Source organism: Acanthochromis polyacanthus, chromosome 8 (genome assembly GCF_021347895.1).
Source record: "Acanthochromis polyacanthus isolate Apoly-LR-REF ecotype Palm Island chromosome 8, KAUST_Apoly_ChrSc, whole genome shotgun sequence".
NCBI lineage: Eukaryota > Metazoa > Chordata > Actinopteri > Pomacentridae > Acanthochromis > Acanthochromis polyacanthus.
The window spans coordinates 34201050-34226003 of NC_067120.1; the positions used below are offsets into that span (position 1 = coordinate 34201050).

General features: G+C 40.0%; 1 protein-coding gene across 1 annotated transcript in view; it reads right to left on the reverse strand.

The window, feature by feature from the left end:
• The window catches only part of nrn1la (neuritin 1-like a), a 142768-nt gene that overhangs the window by 37713 nt on the left and 80101 nt on the right, over positions 1-24954 (reverse strand). The window contains exon 2 of the mRNA XM_051951465.1: positions 10385-10535. Within this exon, the coding sequence (XP_051807425.1) occupies positions 10385-10535 (151 nt within the window). The remainder of the gene's footprint in view (positions 1-10384; positions 10536-24954) is intronic.

Genomic DNA, 24954 nt, shown 5'->3' on the forward strand with positions numbered 1-24954 from the left:
TAATGTCACACTTTGCACAGAGGAGCTCAATGAAAATGTGTCTCGAACAAAAGAAAAATCCTCCCCAGAGTCAGTTTCTCTGAGTCACACATTGCGAGCTGAGCAACAACGCGTCCCTGTGAACTGTATAAGCTGTATTATATGCAGCATGTATGCTGTCATGAGTGCTCTTTAGTTTGTAAAAAGCCTCATTCATTATGTAGCAAGAGAGGAGTGCTGGTCACAAATCCTGTTATAGTTCATTAAGTAACTACTTAACCTGTCAGCTCTGCAGGGCTGCAACTATATCACAGTGCAACTCCCACCTCTGTACACATTTCAGCTGACAGAAACAGCGCTCTCAGATCACTGATCCTATTCCGAGACCCTTCCCACGTTAATATCTCCTTCTCCTGGTTCATGAGATCGCTGGAAGATGGATGATGGAGGTTCGTATAAATAGAGTGGTGAGCAGAGATGACAGAGAGCAAGAGACGAGTGACGGATGGATACAGGATGTAGAGAAATGAAGTGGCGAGAGCCGGAAAAAGAGGGGAAGCGAGATGTTGTGCATGTTTAATCAGCGTCATCAGGACGGCGAGGCTAAAAAGAGAGCTTCAGAACGAAGAAACGACAGGAGGAGAGAAGAGGCAACGCCGTTCATAATTAAAGTCAAAGTGAAATTAAAATTTATTGTTGCTGTGAAGTCGGTATAACCTAAGTGTTTGTTTTGACATGCGTGGCCTATTTACTCAGTCAAAACTGTAAAAGAAGAAATTAAAGTTTGATTCACGTTTCTGCATGATAAATATTTGGACTAATGGTAATTTTACTGCTGCAAAATCTGTGCAAGTGGGCACTAAAAAAGTTCACAATGTCGTCCAACAGAAAATTTCCATATTTGGGAGAAATACGCTTTTTATACAAGCAAGTTTGTGAATCTGTGTGTCCTTATGAATCACGTTCCTTGTGTTTATAATTTAGAATGTGGCAATAGTGTAAATCTGTTGTGCTATTTTTACATCTCCTGCTTTTGTCTGTTCTTTCTGTATTTTTAACCTGTTAAAAGTTTTTTGCTTTTTTTTTTTTTTTCCAGAGGAGGGTTCTGAGCTGGTTCAAATCAAGGACAGTGATTTGTCATTTTGGGCTATAAAAAGTCCTCAAGTCTGAAGACGTGGTTCTTTGTCGTAAACCGCTGGATTGCTGATTCTGGATTGAGAGGTGAGTTGCTGTGACAAGTGAAGGAGTTAAAGTATCCCTGAATCTTGTTCACAAGTGACAGGAAATTGAAGCGAGAGACAAATGGATGGATGGATTGGTGACTGTCATAGTGAAGAGCGAGCAAAGCAAGTAGGCAAAGTTCTTGATTTAACAGTCGATTTTTGTTCCATCCTTCATCTATTGGTGGCCATGAACTCTGAATAGTGCCCAACAGAGTGAAATTATGAGTACAGGCAGGCAAATTGAGATTCCTCTGTAGCGTGGCTGGGCTCAGTGTTGGAGATGACATCCAGAGGGAGTCTGAGTAGTCACAAGGAACCAGCTGAGGAGGTTGGGGCTTCTGATCAGGATGCCTCCTTGGTGCCTTTCTTTTGAGGTTTTGGGGGCAACTGGGAGGAGACTCTGGCGTAGACCCAAAGCTCATTGGGGGATTACATACCTCATCTGGGTACTCCTTGGATCCCCCTGGATGAACCGGACAGATTTGCAGAGGAGAGGAACGTCTGGAATGACCTGCCACCAGGATCTACACCAGAGTATCAGAAGACACTGGATGGATGTTAAATGGCTATAAAACAAAATCTGACTTAGTTTGACTGAACAAGAGATTCATCCATTCATCCATCCATTTTCTTCCATTTATCCAGAACCAGGTCATGGTGGCAACTGGTCATTCCAAATGTCCAACACTTTTGAATTCCATCTGACAGATCTGAAGGCATTCCCAGACCAGATGAGACACGTAATAACACCAGCGAGTTCTGGGTCCACCCTGGGGTCTCCTTCCAGTTGGAAGTGCCCAGAAAAGGAAGTCGCTCAGGACTCATCCTAATCAGATGCCTCTTTCAGTGCAAATATTACCCTGAGCTCCCTCTGGATGTCTTAACTCCTCACCCTGTTTCTAAAGCAGAGATGTATGGATGCATGTTTTGAATAATTTCCTTAAGTCATAATTGGTAGCTTCATTAATTGATAATCGATTGTGGTCACTTGACATGCAGATATTTACAGATATTCCCTCCTCACACTGGCATTAAACATTTCTTCAATTAAAACATTTACATGTTTCTAGACTTTCTGTTGTACGTATTCTGATCCAGAAGGGGGAAGAGGAAGCTTTATTTCTTCTCTAAAGGCTGAAGCTCCTGTGATACTCTCCTGACAGCTCGGACGATCTCTTCAGTGTTGACTTTGTCTCCAAACTTGAATTATCTGTGCTTCAAAACTATTCCCTGCTTTGTTGGTCCGATGACTAAGGCCTTGGCGATGACAAATCCTTCCCCCAGAATGTTTCACGTGAAGCCGCCCTTAAAGGCACTCAGGACATTCATCGAAACCTTAACACCCAGGGACCCCAATAGACATATCTCCCGCTCATAGAGCCTGTAATAATAATGTGAAGTTCTGGACCTTGTCATGTCATTTGGGGTATAATCAATTAGCTATTGACTCGACATGAAGATGAAGCAGCACTTTTTTTCACTGAAAATATGAAAGCTCTGACTGGTAGCCATTACGCTGCGTTACAGAACACTTCCTCATAGTTGTATTTTACTAGCTAAACTCCCACAATGCTCTCTGCTTGCCAACAAGAAAGTGATGGAAGTCAGCTGCTGTATCTTCAGACACCTTATTTACCAGTCTTTCATCATCTTACTTTACTTCTTTGCCGTCTTTTAATGTGCTTTCTTACAGAACACGCTCAAATGATTGGACTGTGTAGCAGAACTGTTTTTACTGAGCTTGGAAAATCCAGTTTTCCACACTGCGTACGTGCAACCTGGAATAACCTGCAGAACAATCTCAAGCTTGACTCATTCTTATCCTTGGGGCAATTTAGGTTTTAAACTTCATCTTATTTCACCTGCGGCTATTCTTGTTGTAGTTTATTCATTTGTTGTTAAAATTTAAGCACTCTAATTATTCTTAAGATTTCTTATTTGCGTGCTGGCATCTTTTATTTTCCTCTTAACTTTGTTGTAAATGCAGCCTTCATGCCTCAGTGTATTCTGAATTTAAATAAAGGCTGAATTAATACTTAAATGAATGAACACACGTAAGAGTGGCATGACTGCAGAATGTTTTCTTTAAATTCAAACAGCCAGTCAGGTCTGATGAGTGATTTTAACATTACCAGCGTTTCTTTAAGACTCTTTACATCGCACCATGTCGGCTAAAGCTAGCTGACCCCTTACTTTACATAGACTTGTATAAACACAGACTGTGGAAACTGCTGATAAAATAACATGAGCAAAAATTAATGGAGGAGGAAACATTTTGATCCTTTACTCAAGGAAAAGTACAACCGTGCAGATATACTCCTGCATTTAAAATCCTCCTTATGCATCATCAGCTAAACTTACATTAAATATCTGACACATTATAATGGATTACATTATTAATACTAATGCATCAGTGCTACATTTTACAGTTGGAGCTGCACCATGAGGAGTCACTTTTAACTTCTTTATACTTACTTGAGTCCAGTGGTCCACAACCTAGAGGGTAAATCTGAGGGATAATTAATGAGACGATTAATGACAGAGGAAAAGAAGAAATGATGACTCATTTTTTTACACTTTTTTGCTATTCTTAGCATTTTTTTGTGCCAAAATGGGAGTTTTACTCATCAAAAAGTTGTTTAACAGAGGCCACTTATGAAGTTTAGAAGGGCCAACAAATCTCAAGCTTCAAAGGTTGGAAACACTGGTTTAATCTTTAACAGTGTGTTGTATTTTATAAACCCAAGCTTTTAAAAGACTAGCACAAATACAAAATAGCATGAAAGGAAAATAATCAGGTGTGAAGTACCTCAGAATTGTAGCTGAGTAAAAATGTTTTACAAAAGCTAAATATTTGCAGCAGATTTTTGCAGCAAAGATATTAGTTAGCTAAGTTTGACAATGTTGCCCACTAGTGAAAATGACCAACAACACTGTGGTAATAATGAGAAGTTTGCCACTGATGTTAAACATGCTCACTAATGGTTTGTCATCGCAGTATGTCAGTAGTGCTAAACTTCTATTAACCTTAAAAAGAGGTTAACCTCTATAATCCTTTAAGTTTTACAAATTTGTCGCGAATAGCATTTATGCCACTAAAAGTATAATGATAAGTCAATTACTTGTCACTGCCTACATGAAACGCCCAGCGTCACATGCTGGTTGCATTGTGGTGTGTTTTGAGGTACGTTGCAACGCATCACCCCGGAGTTGCCTGCAGTTCATTTGCATAAAGTGGACTGAACTTTTACTTTATGAAAATTTGTTTCAGGGAGAGGAGATCTGATGCCTCACGAAACTTTCGTAAAACGTCTAAACAAGCCATTGTTGAGATAAAATGAGGACAGATTTGGCAGCTTATTTCTCACCTCAAATGCTGTCAGAAATACTTTTTGCTGAACTGTTTTTGTAATAAAGGAGAAAGTTTGCGACCGAGCTGCCATGTTGGTCCAATGCTTCTACCGGACTGAAGGTCTGTCATGTGACTGCCTAGTGGTCTGCTGGTGCACAGTCCCCAAGCAGGCCATATTCAGAAGCGGTGCATTTCCATGTGAGACAAAATGCCCCTGTGAACACACACACCCTAAGTACTTTTCTGGCAGACAGCTTTCGTAAACATTTGATAATCTTGCCACAAAATGTGCAGCAAGATTATATTTCCATATGTAAACAAGATTTGTGGCAGACAGTTGTAGTTAAACTTCTGACTAACTTTGAGGAAAACCTGCGGCCAATTTGCAGCACAAATTCATATTTTCTGTAGTTTTCAGAATAGTAAGACTGATTTTTTTTGTAGTTTCTCAGTGGCAAAGTGGTTTGCACTGCCTTCTGACCATAGATGTGAAAGTAGTCATGAGAAATTGTCTGTATTGAGATGGACCTGCATCTTATTCAGGGTCAAGTTGCCTCTCAGTTGGCATAGAATAATGGATTGAAGTTAGCAACTGCACCGCAACAAACCCAACGTGCTTAAGAAAACGTATCTTTGGTGCAAATTTGTGGCTACATTACCAAAGATTAACTGCAATTCTTGACCAGAAACCTAGAATTTCTTTAACGGATACGTAGTTCCTAGCAAAAATTCATCTAGTGTGAATCTGTCAGGAAGCCGTCCGGCTCCTGACTGGTTTTTTGTTTCTGCCCCTGTCAGGATGCTGTTTCAGCTCCTGCCTGGTGTTTGTTCCTGTCTCCCTCTCTCTCAGCTGATTACCTGCTGAAGGACAGACAATTGCAGCATGAGACTCAGCTGTGGAGTAATCAGCCAACACGATTCACCTGCCTTCCCCTTTCTGTTTAAAAGTCCTCTGCTCCCCTCAGTGTGTGTGGGAGCATCACAGTACAGACCGTCGCATACACGGTTTTCCCCCTACTCTGGATTTTAGAAGATTTTCCCCTTTTGGACCCTACTGCCTTTTGGACTACCTTGGTTTTTCTTTTATGGACTCACCCCTTTTTTGGACTTGACACTTTTGGACTGTCCTAAGCTGGTTCCTCCCTGAAAAGGATTTGCTCTGTTTTGTGAGTACGTGTCCCTAGTGTTGTTTCGCTGCCTTTTGGATGTTGTTTTTTGTTCAATAAACCCTATTTTCACCACTACACCTGTTGCCTGCCTGTTGGTATCTGCGCCTGGGTTCTATCACCACCATTCGTGACAGAATCAATGCAAATATAAGCAAGCTAGGCTAAGGAAGGAATGTGGTTAGCTTAGCTTGCCTGGCTAGCCCGTTTCGATTGAAATACAACAATTTGATGAGTCCCCCCAAATGCTGAAAGGAAAAGTTGCTTGAAATGCACAACAACCAACTGCTATTGTCAAAAGAGGAGGGAAATCCTGTGCATCATATGAACATTTATAGATTATATGAAACTGAAACTTTTTACAGCAACAAACACACTGCAGAAATTGATTAATTCTCAGAGCACCAACAGCCATCAAATGCCAGTCAGCAGCTGCTGTGGGAACCACCCACTCAGACGCTCCAAGCTTTAAATAGTGTTTTCACAAACTGTTTCTCTCCTGCTTAAAACATGAAAATTTACACTTTTGTTTGAGCTCAAGGGGGAGGTCAAAATCACAGAGACTCCACATGGACCATCAGTGTCAAATTAACCGTCAAATCAAACAAATAAAACAGAACAAACCCGTACAAAGTGGTTATTGCTCCATCATCGTTGTCATTCTGTTTGTGTAAATGAAAGACTCAGTATTCCTCTCATACATTCCTCTTCAGTTAAATCGTTCTTTTATTTTATCAGGGAGTATATTCGCAGTCCTGTGGTGCTGACTTTGTCGAAGACGCAGCACAAACAGAATTCTCAGTGGAAAATCAAAATTTCATTTGCAACAGTCGAGGAAGAAATTAAAGAAATATAAACAGTTCTGATGTCAGTTTCGTGCAGCAGCATCTTTGGTATCCTGCTGCTGAAGACACAGAACAGAGTGAATCTTACTGCTGCTCACTCTGCAGAGGCCTCAGCCTTGACTTGTAACAAATTGAAATTGTTTTCTATAGTTTTTACTGCATAAGATCACACTACTACCACACCTCATATGAGCTCCAAGTTTATTTAAGGGTCAAATTGACGTTCATGTGACTCAAACTAAGGCACAAAAAATGACTTATTCTGTGCCTTGACCTGCAAACTTGTGTTGTTTTTGTGTTTTGTACAAGAATGTCAGTATGCTACACTACAAACACAGTAAGGATTAATGCCATTGTTACTCTGCCAAGGAACGGTGGAGTTATGTGACAATCGGCCGACATTTGTCTGTCCGTTTGTTTGTCTGTTCGCAACATTACTCAAAAACGGACTAAAGGATTTAGATGAAATCTTCAGGGACGGTCAGAAATGACATAAGGACCAAGTGATTACATTTTGGCAGTGATGCAGCTTATAGTCTGGATCCATAGATTTGTTAAAGATTTCTGTGTCAGTTGCCAGATAGCAGCACAGCATCACTGCAACTATGACAACAAATGAACATTACATCAGCTGTCTACTGACGATCACATGATTGTGATCCTACAACAAATCAACTGTTGCAGACTAGGGCTGCAACTAACGACGCGTCGACTAATCGTCCGAGCACGATACGTCATCAAAAGCGGAAGTGAGCGCGCAATGCAACAGAAATCAGCGTCCGACCGGAGCGCGGAACACGGACGGAAGTCAGCTCTGCATCGTGCATATATTATGTATGCACGATGCAGCGCCGATGTCCGTGTTTAGATACAGCTGTATAGTAAACGCTGACATCCGTGTTTATGATAGATCACGGATGTCCGCGCTGTGCATACATAATACATGCATGATGCAGCACCGATGTCCGTCCGTGTTCCGCGCTCTGGTCGGATGGGGATTTCTGTTGCACTCACTTCCGCTTTTGATGACGTATCGTACTCAGACGATTAGTCGACACGTCATTAGTTGCAGCCCTATTGCAGACTTATTGGGTCTTATTCGTTGGAAATGATACAAGGAACAATTGATTAAATTATAGGGGTGTTTCTGAGTCCCATCAATTCCCACCTCCCACTACATATTTAGGTCACGCAATTCAGTATCAGTAGATAACATACACATGCAAGTGCTCAACGCAAGGTCATTCTGTTGGTGGGTACATCTAAATTAAATGAGCACATTCTATTCAAGATGGCTACAATTTTTTCAAGATTTTAGCCACTGGAAATGATACAATGACTGAGCGCTCTCTCAGTGCTTTTCTTGTGTTGTTATAGTTGTGAGCATGTTAGCATACTAATGTTAGCATGCAGCTCAAAGCACTTCTGAGGCAGCGCAGCTTCTAGCATGGATGGAGATGTTGAGACTATATCCAATCTAATGCATTTTTACTTTAAAACATCTCTATCCAGATGACTGTTTTCGGATAGTTTTAGGACATAATCACTATCTATACTCACAGGCCTAAAAATGATATTCAGACTAAAAACTAGAGGTTACTTGCTCAGTTGTTGAAAATAAAATGCTTGAATAACAGCTTGCTTCCTGTGCATGTAAATAGTAGAACAACAATACAATGCAGAATTTAACTTCACAAAAGCTGCTCACAGACAACAAGGTCAGAAATGCCTGTGATTCAACATCAAAGTTGAATCAACAGCTGGTAGTCAAGGCTCATGTCTTTGTTTGATTCCAGAAGAGGGTCACGTAATAGAAGAATCTGGGAATGACACGAATCTTCAAACAATAACTGAACATAGGCGTCTTTTGTTAGCAAAAATCTCTGTTTCTGGCTGTCTGGACTAAAATGCAACCCCAGAGATGTCAAACTAAAACTTGGGTCGAGCAAAATTTTACAAACAACTACATTTACGGGTACGGAAACACTGGAAGTGTGGATGGCAAGTGTAAACGTAGCAAAAGTTAGGCATTTTAAAACGTATTAATGTGGCTCTTGGTTTTGTTCAAAGAAAGTCTAAAATGCAGATGAGGCTTATGACATTTTAAAGACATGAGATTATCAAGTAGGGATGCTCTTAGCATCTATTGCTACCAATTGCTTAGGGGAAAAGTATTCTTCATTTCTACCAAAGACGTCGACACAGTGATGTCACACTGGTTTGTGGACCACCATGTTAAGGTAGCCACAACGTAAAAAATGCCTTGCTTTATCATCAGTTTTACTTTAAACAGCAGCACAATTTACAAAATGAATGCCATACTGCACTTAAAAGGTCTTCAAACAAGTGACTGAAGCCATAAATTTGCTAGAAAAATGTTTATGAAGATAACAATTCAAGTGAGAAGTATGTACTCCTTTTGTACAACGAGATGAGTTGCCCTCTGCTGGCCAGTGGAAAGAATGCAACTTTAAGGCACTTTGACATTGGTTTCACTTTTAGACTTGGAGGCTACGTGCAACTTTTACATAAAGACTGTGATTTTAACAGGAAGCTTGATGCTAGACTAGATAAAGAAGTGAAATCGGCTGGTCTTTCAGTCTGATTTTGCCATAATCACCGTTTCCTTCATGATTTTGAGACAAGAAAAGATAGCAGATCAAAGTGCAAAATGCTTTAAATTTTCTGTTATGCTATGGTTCATTTTAAACTTTAAAAAAAAAAAATCTTAAAAGCATTTTTCTGTATGAAACGTCTTCTGCTTGACTTAATAAGTATAATCAACATATTGAATGAAAACAGTTCATTTCACATATTTGCAGTCACCCTGAACAGAACAGGAGTCTTGTGTTATTTCATCAACTCCACAAAAAGAAAAAAAAAGAAAAATCTAATATTAAAAAAGCAATATTATATAAAACTCTTGTATTTTATATGTTGGTCATTCCAATGTACATGAAAAAAGTTGCATTTTTTTATGAAAAACAAGTGAATAGTTCTAATTGAACCATGATCTGTGAGAGGCAAAGAACAGCACTGCACTAGATATTGACAGAAATGGTTAGTAATGGAGTTAATAATGAGATATAGACAATGTTTATAGGGATTTTTTGGATAGTTAGACATGATCCAGAAACATCACAGCTGTTCCTGAGAAACTAACCTAAAGGAGGGTTAACTTGGAACGCACTAGGAATTAATGATTTCTGACTGCATGCATCAAAATAAACCTCACATGTGTCCCAGTTTAAAGGGTTTATGATAATAAATCACTGTAGGTGTGCAGGCTTATGTCAAATATACTTTATTTAGATGTTTAAAGTGGAGAATCGAATTTACAGCATCTTTATATCTCCGCTACATGTCTGTACTACTCTCTTACAGTCACCGTAAAACTCTCATTCTAACACTAATGTCTATATTGTTGTAATGTATTTAGAGTTATTTGAGAAAAATACATTGCCAGCTGCAGATGAGGAGGTCATGGCTGAGTCCAGCGAGGGACTACAGAGCCAGGACTTCGATCTGTGGTTTGGTACCGATGTCCGGCCTCGATGTGCCCTATTGATATCAGATTGCAGCCAGACTTTGTGGAATAGTAAAATGCTTATCTAAACTTATTTAAACTTTGCATACTCATTTCCAGCCTAGAGCGTGTTCTCATTTCCCCTGGGGACGTCTGTCACTGTTTCCTCAACGCAGCCTCCTAAAGTAACTGGATAACTGCCCCGCGGGTACGGACACCAAGAGTTGGCCGACTTCCTGTTTATCCTAGACGGTGTTTGTGTTTGATTTGTGCCGTGTGTTGTGGTGAATGACCTGCAGATGGAGTGGATCTCGTGCATGTCCTCGTCCTTGCGGGCGTTGTCCGTCAGACTGTCACCCAGAGCCATCAAACACTGAGCGAAGCCCTTGTAGATGGAGTGACACCTTCTGGCCGACGCTGCAGCGACAGGGCACGGGCTCAACACTGCAAAACACACAAAAAAACACACACAAAGTCCATAAACACACAGAGAAACTGAAAGTTGAAGTAGTACGAATCAATCTGAGCAGAAATATATAGTTTCTTTTAGTTAAAGTCCCTCTCTGGCCATTGATTTAACCCCTAGAAACTAATCTCTTACTATCAAAGTACCACGTTTAGGAGTTTTTCAGTGACAATAATCCCTTTTTTTGCCTTAAAATGGCTTAAATGAACGTCTACACTGTTGCTTCATTGCAATTCACCCACAATCTTGCTTTAAAACTACACAATGGGAAGTTGTAATTGCGTACTTGTTTAACCCTCTGAACTTCAAGCAGTTTCTGGGCGGTTTTTGCTCCTGTCATATTTTCATACATTACAAGTTCATTTTTCAAAGCAATATAAAGTCAGAACAATCATGACCAGAAGTTGGGGGAATTCAAAAATGTGTTCTGTGCAGAAGGACAAGTTATACACAAGTTCAGATGCAGAAGATATATTCACAAAAAGAAAAAAAAAAACTAAGGTTGAATAAAAAACCTTCTTGAAAATTAAATTAAATTATAATTTGTACCATACATTATAGTGTTACCTTGATTAATAAAAAGACCTTGGAAAGAAGAAGAAAAACATTTTTCATTTCTTTCCATATTTGTCTCCTCTGTGTGAACATTGCCTGCAGTTCAACCTAAAAGTCCCAGAATTGTTGTCACATTGGTCACAGCATAGTCAGTAATGGTATCTCAGTAGTTGCCTGTGGAGAATGCAAAAAATAAATAAATAAATAAATATATATATATATATATATATATATATATATATATATATTTTTTTTTTTTTTACAGAATCAGGTTCAAAATGTTTTGTTTTGGTGTTATTTTTTGACAAAAATTTTAAAAAGACATGTAGAATAAAGTGATGTTAATGAAATATCATGATTTGAAGTTTAGTTTTGGTCAAATTTCCCTAACCAAAACCACATGTTGATCAGAGCAGAGTCGCTTATTTTTATTTTTTTTAGGCTTGTTTTTTACAGAATCTTGTGTAAACTGTTTATTTTAGGTTGTTGCTAGAGGTACGGACCCGTACCCGTAGCCTGTGGACTACGGATACGGCACTTGCCATTTGCCAATCAGATACGCGAGATCTGGTCACGTGACTCCCGGTAGACGCTAGCGGTATGGACCCGTAGCATCGGTACGACAGGTACGGACCCTAAACCTGACCCTAACATTAACCCTAACCTTAACCTTTGCTTACCTTTCAACAGTTTGCAGTGGTTAGCAGCTTCTTGACTCGCGACACTCGCGAGACTCGCGTACGGGTCCGTATCTGTCTGGCAAATGGAAAGTGCCGTATCCGTAGCCCACAGGCTACGGGTACGGGTCCGTATCCGTAGCCTGTGGGCTACGGATACGGACCCGTATCCGTAGCCACTACCTTTATTTTAGGGGCATTTTTTAAATGAGAGATGAAAAGTTTTTCATGAAATTTCACAATTGTAAGCTCAGACTTGGTTAAGTTTCCGGACAAAATAAGATTTAAAAAGTGGCAATAAGAAAGTTCAAGGATTGTCGAAAAATCTTCGAATTCTATTTTATTGGTTTCTGAATAAATGGTGTACTTTGTGCTGTTTGCTTTTCAAACCTATTCGTGGGTTTTGTGTTTCAGAGGTTAAAAAGAAGCCAACTAAAAGCAACTAACACTGCTTTATTTGTTCTCTTTGTTGAATTTGTTTTCTTTCATTCTTCACTTTCAAGCAAAAACTTCTATGGACTTTTTATTGACAGTACTGCTACTGTGCTGTATTAAGAGTTCAGTATTTCTTCTACCAGCGGTCAGAAGAAAGAAACTGCAGTAATAAGCCGGTATTCTCGTCTTTCACGAACTATTACCATTTTCAAAATCTTCAACAACAATCGCAACCTCCAGGCTAACAATTAACCACACTGAAAAGGTTTTGGATTGTTCAGTTAGGCATGACTGTAGTTTAATGTTTGTCTGTTTGTTTGATGATTTAGCCATTTCAGTGACCGTGCTCTCATCCTAACAAATGTTCCATCAAAGCATTCCACTATTTTGCAGGAACACTGTTGCTGCATCCTGGGCTTCGCTACGCACATGTGATTGGTTTAAAGAAATACAAACAAGCCATTGTGGTTTTCTCCCCTAAAACAGAATGATGATGAGGTGCAGTCAGACCGTTCTATACTGAGGAATAGTCTGGTTATGAAAGACTAAAGGAAAAAGTGAAAATAAAGTTTGACAGTGATCGCATGCAGCCCCCAAATCGCTAAATCCCTCTGAAACTGAATTTCTTAACAAAACCACAGCTAAACACATGTTCATATACTTAGTTATCTTACTGTGAAGGTTCTAGGAATCGTACACAACAAGCTTGAGGCAACGAGAGCTGAACTATGAGCTGCATGAACTTTATCTGGATGTTTCCATAGATTGATTTTCGCTCACATAAAGACTTGCTCTGTCGGCATCAACTCTAGTAATCACACTTTCAAACGTTTTAATTCTCTTAACTATTGTCACTAAAGCAGGATCTGCAGTGTGTCATGGAGAGAACTCTGTTTTAGACCGGTAATAATGAAAATGCATCAAGAGATAAAATGTGCAAGATAACGTTTATGCAGGAATGATAAATGGGATCCTCTTTTCTAGATTTCTTCAGTGCTAACAGCAGAACCGAAAACAGCAGAGTTTATTGAACCTCCAGTCTTTTAAAGGTTTTTTTTTGGTAGCCATTTCTGTGCACCACGTTGCAAGTTAACAGGAGGGTCATTCCACCTTTTTAGAATATTTTTTAATATTGATTGAGTTGACCATAGGGACTCGTAGTGCTTTAAATAACTTTACAAGTGGTACCAGAGGTTTAATTGAATATTTTTTACGAACTTTGCATCATCATATAACTGGTTTGTATGATTGAACCAAAGAAAGGTTGTACCATTGAAGAACAAATGTACATACTACAAAAATTCAAGAACCTTCCTACATTATTACTCCGCCAAGGAATGGCAGAGTTACGCAACAATCTCCATACGTCTGTCTCTCTGTCCGTTAGCAACACTACTCAAAAACAGATTAACAGATTTGGATGAAAGTTTCAGGGAAGGTCAGAAATGACACGAGGATCAACTGATTAGATTTCGGCAGCGATGCAGCTTACAGTCTGGATCCACGGATTTGCAAAAAATTTCTGTATCATTGCGAGATAGTGGCACGGCGTCACTGTAACTATGACAAGTGAACACTACGTCAACTGCCTGTTGATGATCACACGATTTCAATCCTATTACAAATCCACCATTGTGGACTTATTGAGACTTCTCCGATGAAAATGATACTAGGAAAAAGTGATTAAATTGTGGGGGTGCTACTGAGTCCCATCAATTTCTGCTTCCCGCTACATATTTAGGTCACACGATTCGGTATCCTTACATAACGTACACATGCATAACACACACCTGTGCTCAGTTCAAAGTCATTTCGTTTGTGGGTACATCTATATTAAATGGCCATTTCCTGTGGTGTCGTGATTTCTGCCACAAATGTTTTCAACATTTTAGCCATCGGAAATGATATAACTGAGCAGTCTTGGCACAGTACTGCGCTCTCTGAATGCTTTTCTTGTTTCTCAAGGATCGGCACATCAAACACTGATCCACAAACTGGCATGAAGAAAAGGTTACAAGACTGCAGCTAAAATGTTTTTCTCAAGTTATGGCACTTCAAACATTCATCTAGAGCATGATACTGCCACCACCATGCTCTGCAAAAATGGACATGACCCCACCTTCTTTCGAAAGTTTTAACTCAAAAACTAATGTTACCTACGAGCCCAGATTTTACCAATTTTACTCCATCGGTATTCACCACTTGAAAAAAGTAAAAATCAGTCAAATAGGAGATGGTCAGGTGTTCAGTGATTTGAGGCATAACGACACAGAATTGGTTTCTCAAAATTGTTACGGACAAAACCGTGGAAGATTGAATCCGTCTTTTTTAGTTTCAAGGTAGAAATGCTCAGCCATGTTCACTGCTTATTTCACTCATACTCTATTGTCTTCTATCATGTATAACACACCTTGTGAGCATGTTGAGGTAAAGAAGAGATTTGCGTTCAACAAAGATCTGCACCAGACAAAAGGAAGTCTGCACAGTGACTGACTCTGCTGTCTATGAAGCCATTTGTTTCGATGATGGCACTGAGAGGTACAGTGTTATCCATCATCCACACGGAGCTACAGACAGCCGAGGGCCCGACTTCAGTCCTTCCCCGGTCGCTCATTGAGGTTTTAAAGTCTGCTGCTGATTTATCGCTCGTAGGATGGGACAAGTCAAGGCTTGTTGACCAAGAACTGGAAATACAACAGAGGGAGAAAAGCCCGGTCTGAGTTGTGTTTATCGTCAGCAACATCAACACACAAATCATGTTAGATGCATAAACCGGCTAAAGCTCACGCTCGATTTCCACCAGTATACACAGATATTTCCATCCTGCTGTCAGAAATCACACTCAGCAGCTGAGTGCAGAGGACAAGCTGAACAACACACCGACTGTGGTAGGAGTTGTCCAGTTCCAGACCTCTGAATCAGCATTCACATCTCATTTATGGAGCAATTTCAAGTCTGGCATCTTGAGCAGCCGGCCAATTACAGCTGAGTATGTTGGATAAAAACAGACGTCGTCTACCTCACATAAGCAGCTACAGGAAATAATGACACAGATGCAACGTTTCAAGTATTGTTTATTGTTTATTGGGATCCCCATTAGCTACCACAAGTGGTTGCCAGTAGCTGCAAGTTCAAATACTTGCACTAAAATGCTTCTTTAAACATACGTATTTATTTAATCGATGTGAAAAAGATGAACTGATCCCTGCAGCAGCTGCTTCCCATAATGAGAAATCTTCAAACACAGTCTGAGTGAAAGAAGCAAAACAAAATCCACTCTGCTTTTTAGCAAACACAGATTCCTGCATATTCCTCAACAGAAACACATTTTTTCTTCTGCAGCCAGTATGTTGATACTGCTGCAGTTTTTGTTCACCTCTTTGACTCGGTTTAAAATAAAAAAGCAGAACATAAAACACTGTCAGAGTGTTGGAGACGAGCAGCCCAGACTTTATTAAGCCTGGGCAACTTCCTGACACCAAATATTAACTGGAAAAATAATGCAAAAAGATCACTGCTTAGCGAGAAACTCAGGCAGGGTTCTGGTTTCATAATTCATTTGTCATGGAGAGGAATAATCACGGTGATGAGATGCTGCTGAACCATCAGGATCCGCTCCAGCTGGCTGATCTGACATGAAATCCATGCAGCTTAATTTTGCATAGGTGTGCAAAACAACACATGAAAGCAGCCCATGAGGACCGACAAATAGAAAACTACTCTGAGAATGTCGTGTTCCCTCGTGTCGCTGTCATTGATGAGAGCTGCACCACACATTTGAAATGACAGTTTAATTTTGCTGTATTCTTATGTTCTTTTAATAATAATAACTTTATTTGTACAGCACAGTTCAGACAGCAAGTGCAGCTCAAAGTGCTTCATGTCAAGAAGTTGTAATAAAAGATCTGATACCCTATACATTCTATGAAACTACATTAAAAATCTTCATAAATGTAAGGCTAGAAAGATGCGTTTTCAGGTTTTGTTTGGAGATATTTATGGAATCAGAGGCTCTGAACTCCATTAGAGAGCTGCTGAAACCATTAAGAGACCAGAGTTGGAGGATTTTAGGGATTCAAAAAGGGCGTTCTGGACCGAAAAGTCAGAAATAGTCAGGTGCTTGTTCATTTAGACATTTAGACTTATGAGCCTGCTTCCAGCCTTAGATCCTCAGGGGGATCCCTTCTGTCCATTCCAAAGTCAAGGCTTAAATCTAATGGTGACCGAGGTTTCTCCATCAGAGCCCTTCGATTTTGGAATTAACAGCCTGAAGAGATAGGCTTGCAGAGTCAGTAACTTCTTGTAAATCACTTCTTAAAACCCAGTTTTATAGATATGCTTTTATGTGAAGTTTAAAATTATTCCGCCAAGGAATGTGGCGCAGTTATGTGATGTCTGTCTGTCTGTCTGTCTGTCTGTTAGCAATATTACTTAAAAACGGACTAACGGATTTGGATGAAATTTTCAGGGAAGGTCAGAAATGACACAAGGACCAAGTGATTAGATTTTGGCAGTGATGCAGCTTATAGTCTGGATCCACGGGTTTGTTAAAGATTTCTGTATCATTGCCAGATAGCGGCACGGCGTCACTGTAACCATGACAAGAAGTGGACACTATGTTAGCTGCCTGCTGACGATCACATGACTGGATCCTACTACAAATCGACCGCTGCGGACTTATCCGTCAAAAATGATACGACTTAACAGCCTTGGCGGAGTATTTTGCTCCTTGAGTGCTTTTCTTGTTGGTTTTAATGTTCTCCAACTTTCTAGGCCTGAGACTCAGACATTTAGCAAAGAAAATGGGAGAAAACTGAAACAATAAGCTAAAAAATAAATAAATAAAAAATAACACTATGCAGCTGTAGAATCCAGTGCTAATTTGCTGTGACTTTTGATGTAAAGCAGTGGGCTACAACCTTTTTTATACCACAGACTGGTCTCAAACAAGAAAATTTTCTGCAAAGAGAAAACAATCACAGAGAGAATTGATGGGAAGATGATCTAGTCATTTTTCAAAATAAAACACTGTGTAGACTCCGCAGGAAGTATAATAAAAACAAATACGTTTTTACTACTTCTGTGCGGCCTGGTACCAAATGACCCACGGCCTGGTACCGGTCCGCAACCCGGTGGTTGGGGACCACTGATGTAAAGTGTTGCTTAGTGCAGCTTTAACAACAAAATGTGAACACGGCACCTTTGAACTCTACATTCACTGAATGCAGAAATACAAATAATCTTAAAAGATCAGAAATAAAAGATCCAACCAAAGCTACAACAACAAATCTGTCAGGTGTCAAGCAGCTCATGGAGCATCTTGTCAGTTGTCAGCATGGATTGTTGAGACTCTTGCTGACGGAGAACAAGCAAGACGAGATGTTTGCTGTCACTTCTAAGTCGCTATAGAGGTTATCAGAGGACGTGACATGCATATAGGAGAAGAAATCTGACTTTTTTTTAATAGAAATGCAGTTCAATGACAGGTGTCAGGAGATAAAGCGGGTTGTATACGCCTACGTATTTATTTTCTGATTTTAAACTCCTGTGTCCTCGTAAGATGAACTGAGCTCAACTGTTTGATGGGTTATTAGTAAAGAGGTGCAACTGCAAAAATTAAGTGACCATTCAGAAATGCTGTTTATATCTTTATGAAAATGAAGCTTCTTCTCGAAGGATTTCAAAACCAGCCACTAAAGTGCACATTGCCTGCTTGCACAAACACACACCCACCCCCGAGAGCCCAGGCTGGCAAGTCATTTACTTTGTACAAAGCTATTTACAGCATCTCACCAAAGCCCAGAGCTGTTTGTAGAGTCAGACTCGAGGAGGAGGAAGCTCTTCCACAGAGATGCACAATTGGTTGATGTATTTTGAAATAATAACCAGCAATTATTTAAGTGTTTTGGTGTCGTACGACTATTTACAGAGTCTTGAGATGACACAGAGCAGAGCTTTCATGTTCACACTGCAAAGATTTCTTCTGGGGCGTGGGCACCGCTGTTTGATTAGGCCGATCCTTTTCTCAGCTTCTGAGCGGCAGCAAATGAATATGAATCAGAGACCTGGAAAGACTTTGAGGGCTGCTAAAGTGTCATGAAAGGAGAGGGTGGAATTATTGCATCACAGGCTTTTAACGTCTTCATCCTCCTCGGCGTTTAAAGCTCAGCTCTGGAAAAACGAACCAATCGGGGCTTTGTACGTGGGATCAAGAACCAAGATGCCACCTTCATATCCAAGAGTCAGAGAACTGAAAACGTCGCATCCTCCAAGACATGTTTTTAAAATACTGACGCGTTTTCCCCAATTATGTTGGGATACAAAATGCAGCGCCGCCCTGGGAGATGCTCTCAGGAAATGTTGTTTCCAGTGTGAGCGGTGCTACAATTATAGATCTCCTATAGGGAGTCACAGGAGGTGACTGTCAGGGATGGTGGGGAAACAGTACGTCGGACATTGATGCAAGAAATACTGCAATTTTGGTGAAGTGTTATAAAAGAAGCATCCCTAAACTTTATGTGTATTAACTCTAACACCAACCCCAGCTGGCAGGTTTCAGAATCTTGTTTTCTTTCTAGAAAACTACCAAAATGACACTTTTTACCTAAGAGAACTGTCAGATTTTCATCGTGGTTGGGGAAAATGATCCATGCGGTTCCTTCTTCACTAACTAAAAGCACTAATGTCTTCATGTCAGTATTACACACGAGTTATTCGGTCTGACTTTTCCATCTTCTTCTTTGTGGCTTGATTTGAGAACAAAAAGTGAGTCAGTTAAACATCTGTGCTGCTTGTGCACCTGCAACCTGGAATAACTGATGTTTTTCAATTTTACAACGGTCTCTGAACATGTCATTAGGAGGCGAGTGCTGCATGAAATAGCAGCCCCATTAATACATGACTAAATCCACAATCTACATCTGGTGAGTCAAACGACACAAATTTCACCAAGTGCTAAATGAGATTTAAAAAGCTTAATAATACTGATTTTGTGGGGAAAGAAAAACAATGAAACGCAGCATTCACGAACATTTTACTGAGCTGCATAATCAGAAAAACCTAGGTAAAACTTTTTTATAAGCATACTTCTGTTGCTGTAAATTAGCATAATATTCAGTATGTACAGTTGTGAAAAAGTGTACATAAACCCGTAAAGCCTATGAGTATCCTGGCAGTCTTTAGTTTCCAGTGACTCCTTTAGCTCCTAATTTTCTGTGACTGAATCATTCAAACACATACGTCTTGGTCACAAAAAAATGATCATGCATTTGGGTTCTTTCACAGATGTATTTAACGTCTTCTGAGATTATGTCAAAGCTAGTGTCTACAGATACGGACCCGTACCCGTAGCCCAGGCTACGGGTACGGCACTTTCCATTTGCCAGACAGATACGGACCCGTACGCGAGTCTCGCGAGTCAAGAAGCTGCTTACCACTGGAAACTGTTGACAGGTAAGCAAAGGTTAAGGTAAGGGTTAGTGTTAAGGTCAGGTTTAGGGTCCGTACCTGTAGTACCGATGCTACGGGTCCGTACCGCTAGCGTCTACCGGGAGTCACGTGACCAGATCTCGCGTATCTGATTGGCAAATGGCAAGTGCCGTATCCGTAGTCCACAGGCTACGGGTACGGGTCCGTACCTCTAGCAACAACCTATGTCAAAATCTCCTGGGTCATAAATATACAAACAGAAATGCTAATATTTGGGTATATGTATCCTTTCGTCCGCAAGCTTCTGTTTGCATCTTTGACCTTCCTCTGGACAGAATTATTGCATTTAATGTGTGTGAAGCAACAGTGTCGCTGGCAACAAAACAGAGAATGATACTGCCACTTCCATGCTTGGTGGTAGGTTGGGTATTCTTAGGTTTAAAAGGTCTCATATGTCCTCTTTAAACATATTTTTGATCATTGTGGCCAAATAGCTCTATTTTTGTTCCACCTGACCACAGAACTTTCCTCCAGAAGGTCTTTTCTTTGTCCTTGTGATCAGCAGCAAACTCCAGTCGAGCTTTAAGGTTCTGCTTCTAGAGGGAGAACTTCCTTCTTCATGGAGCCCGACAGCTGTGTTCCAGCAGCTTCTAGTTCACTGCAGATCTGCTTTTTGGTGATTCTTGGTGGACTCTTGATCATCCTGACCAGCTGACTCTCAGCAGCCAGTGATAGTTTGTGTTACTATTTTGTTACTAGTTTTAGTTTGTCAGTAACTCAACTGAACCATGCCCTTTAAACTTACAGTGGATTTTGGGATCTACAGCTGCTTTGAAATGGCTCCAAGTGACTTTCTGACTTGGTAAAGTCAATGATCTGCTTTTACAGATCTTTACTGAGCTCCTAGGAGTTGTTTAGAGTGTTTGCGGCTGAGTCTAATTAGTGTATCAAAGAGGCCCTACTTAAATGGGCTCAGAAGAGTCACCAGCTGTAGTCAATTGTAATCAGTTATGAGAAAATAAGAGGCCATGACACTTAGAAAACCTGATTAGCACAGCTTTCTACATCATCAGAATTGGCAATTAAAGTTGCTGTATGTATATTTTTGACCCAGCAGATTGTGTCATATTTTCAGACTAGTTATAAATCTATGAAAGAACCAAAATGCATAATTGTGTTTTTGTGACAAAGATTCCATTACAGAAAATTAAGAGCTGTAGGAGTCTTTAAAAACTGAAATCTGCCATAAGATTGAATAACCTTCAAAAAACTCTTAAACTAGAAACATTCATATCCATTAATGAGTTTAAAAGCATCATAAATAATGCAGTGAAGGAGGACTGTCAAAGTTTTTCTTAAGAGGTCACTGTCCTTGAACAGCTGTCAATCTGTTTTGTTGTTCATTGTTTGTGTATCACGTGTCTGTTTTATATAACTTTTAAATTGTGTATGGCTGCTACCTTAGCAAGGTTTGTCTTGTAAAAGATCTCTAATCTCAGCGGGACTTAAATAGTATGCATAGTCTTTACGAGTATATGGAAACTTTTGACCAGAACTGTTTATCTATTTACTGTTAATATTATTACTGCAGGTCATTGTAGAGGATTTTGAGCATTTACTACTACTACTATTTTACATTTCAACAAACTTATTTACTATCAAATAACCATAATGTGGTTGGTCAGACAACTTGGATGGACGTTAGTGATTACTGATTGGACAAAATAAAGACACTTCAACAGACTCTCCGATTATCCAGCTGCAGCTCATCAACTCCTCTTTCTTTCCTGATTTTGACGGAGGGGTGATTATGTCGGAGCCACTGCTAACATTTGAGACAATAGACCTGAGTTTCTTCAGGTGGAGGAGAAACAGCTGATCAATAAATAAATCATCAGACCGTCTGACGTGTGTCTGGAGGAACTAAATCAAACGACGCTTCACCTCACAGCTGTGATGGTCGAAACTGGAAACAAAAACACGTCTGAGTGACAAAAACTTTCCTGAATTGCTTGTTTTCTTACCTCCAGCCTTCGTCTTCTCACTTAATGACGGAGAAGAAGAAGAGGAGTGAAAAGTTTTGGCAGCTTCTGTCTTTTGCCATCTGTTGCTTCTCTCCCATCTTTCTTCTGTTTGAATTCATCCTTCACTCTTTCATCTCGGAGCTTCTGTCTCGTGACGAACAACGCACCGACTGAATTACAATGAACAGGAATCACTGCATATACATGAGAGGGATGATAATAAGTAGAAAAAACTGAATCTTAATCCATACTACAGTCTGTTTACTTTAATTGTTCGATGTTTGTATGCACTAATCTTCCTTGCGGTCACTTTTTCGGCGATGCAAAAGATCAATGAAGTAGACGGCCAGATGTTAATCAAGAAAACACTTCTATGGACTGCGGCTTACGATTGATATAAGTGGTCAGTATTAAATGATCGATGCTGCCGTTTCTTCAGTCATTTAAAGCATTCATTTCTCTATTCTAGAGAAGCAACACTTTCATCAACCTACAATTTTTCCTTTCATAGGTAGGTTTTGTAGCTAAAGCCAAGTTCCTTCTGTTACAGAATGAAGTGTTAGCAAAGTTTTTGACAAACTTTGGGAGAAACTCCAGCAGATTTATCCTCAGACTGTTGAGGAAAAAATGACCACTACAAAATGAAAAATTAATCAAAAATGCTAAAAAAAAAAAAGAACCTAAAATAATGTCTGTAAATGACGAGGATGAAGTTTAACATATTACCTCCTCATATCTCGTATGTTGCCGTTTCCCGTTTGCATCTAACCTTATACACTTCTTAAGAAACCCCAAGAACACCTTTACTTTTTGACATTATTATTATACTTTTTAAGCAGTCTTTTTCTGTATATTTTCTTAAATTCTTCCATAATTCTACCCCACAAACTGAAAAACATCTACTCTAGCTTGTTAAAATGTAAATTTCTTGTTAATTCATGGTCTCCAGTGTTGCTTCCAAACTGTTGCAACTAACTTTAACACTGCTTCAATGCATTAACAAGTTAGCAGGTGGAAACTATTGGAGGCTGCAGGACTTCAGAGCACATTCTTGCTCATAAACATCACTTTACAGGACAGTTTGCTGGATATTATGTATTTTAAGAGGTGGACATGAAGACTGATAGCTAAAGAGTTACATGACCAGAAGAAACTGATGACTGGTGACACAAAAAGCAGAGACACTATTGCTAAGGAGTTGTCTGATCCCAGAGGGGCCTTGCTGCTGACAGCCGATTCTCCTGAAGATTGTTTCAGAGGCGCCGCTGACCGATATTTCACCGAGCTGAGATGCCCCTCTTCAGGAGTGTGACAGGCACAGATGCATCATGTCATGATTAGTGTACAAGACGGCGGAGATAACACTCCTGAAGAGTGTGACCGTCCCAGCAGAGGCTTGTCGCAACGGCTAAAAGTCAGATTGGAGGCCCTGCTGGAGCCTGGCAGGTGAACAGGAGATGCTAATTGGGTCAGACACTGCATCGCCACGACTCCGCCCAACTTCCCCCGAGACCTGCGGGTTAATATTTAATAAACCGGAGCTTCTCCCTACCCACTTTCTCTCAGTGTTTTTGTTTTGGTTTTTTTCTTCTTCTAGGAAACCTATTGATTTCAGGCTGGGTTGTTCATGGGGCCTGAAGATTATTGGCTTCACTCATCTCCATCAAGTTTTAATGAAGACCTGAGGAAGAGAAAACAGCTGGGGAAGGAGGAAAGAGAGTGAGATGGAGGTGATGGGGGAGGCAAGAGATGGATGACCAATAAAGGAGAAGAAGAAGGGGACAAAAGGAAGTTACCATGAAGAGACGTCGCTGAAGGACATTTAGGAAATTCATGAGGCAAATGATTGAAAACAAGCAAAAACAGCTTTTTAAATTTATTTTTTTATTATGACTGTAAGATCAGTGGCTGCCTCCAAGCACTACAACAGTACTTTTATACATTCAAACAAATGCTGACTCTGATGTCTCGCTATGACTGCTGTGCATGGAAGCATCCAGCTGTTTGCTGAAAAATAATTCCTGTTAACATTTTTAAATTTCTGTTTATCAAAAAGTTAATGATGTGAACCCCAAAATCCACCTACGAGTTTTAAAGACGCTTCATTTTTAACAAATCCACAACAATACACCATTTATCAGAGCAAGAAATTAAAGGGTTAAAATCCTGAAACTGAATGGACATTTGGTAGTTATGATCAGACCTGATGTACATTAAAAGTAAAATGTCATTAAAAGTCAAAATTTATATTAATAACTAACTTTTTGGCGTAATTTTTATCCTTATAGACTTTTGTGTAACATTTTTGAATTGACACCCAATGGTAATGCTTCAGTGTTTTTCTTTTTGAACCTTCCAAGCTATTTTAACCTGCTTCAGGTCTTTATGCTAAGCTAGGATAACCACATTAAAGACAAAGTCACCGAACTGACATCCACCTTCTGATGTCAGCTTGGAAAAAAAGGAGAAATAAGTAGTACAAATGTCCCAACATGTTGTAATAATCTTTAGTATGCTGCTGTAGAAAGAGCAACACAAAAACGAGAAACTGCTGTTTACCATGAAAGGACGATACGCTGGCACATCTTCAAAGTGCTAACAAGCTCCAAGTTATTGTAGCAATGTGTATACATAGGAATTAAGTCAAATTCATCCCATTAAACTGAGCAAATGTAAACAACAGGTTAGAGAGTGGCTGATTTGAATTTATGCACTTCTGTGGAAGAGGTCCTCTCCAGAAAAGTGCTGTATAATTACCTCCACAAGCCGCTATTCAGTCTGAAATGAGTTCTGGGGGTGCAGTTGGGAAATCAAGGCAGGGAGGCACATCTGCTCAACTGGCAGGATATTTGTTGTTTCTGTTTTGGCTTGTAAAGTAATGATCTGTTTGCGAGGCTTCATGGAAGATCTTCCGGCCCCTGCTGAGGTCACCGGAGGAGGTCTGACAGGACGCCGGGCTTTAACTCTAATGGTTCGGTGTCTGAGCACCGTGGCTTCGCAGCAGGACGGATCCCCGAGTCAATTTAATGACCTTTACTGTGTGCTGGACATGCGTGTGAACCAGACGCCTTTTGGGCCAAATTAAATCAAACCTGGATTTGAAAACAGGAAGTCATGATAAAGCTACCCGCTCGTATTAACTTTATTTCAGTCGCTGCTGAATGGATTAATGCTATTTCAGACAACTTTTTCAACTTGTTGCTGCAGATTACTGGGAGTTTCCTGAATCATCAATCTCTTTACCAGCAGGAAACAAACAGATAAATGACTTAAAACAT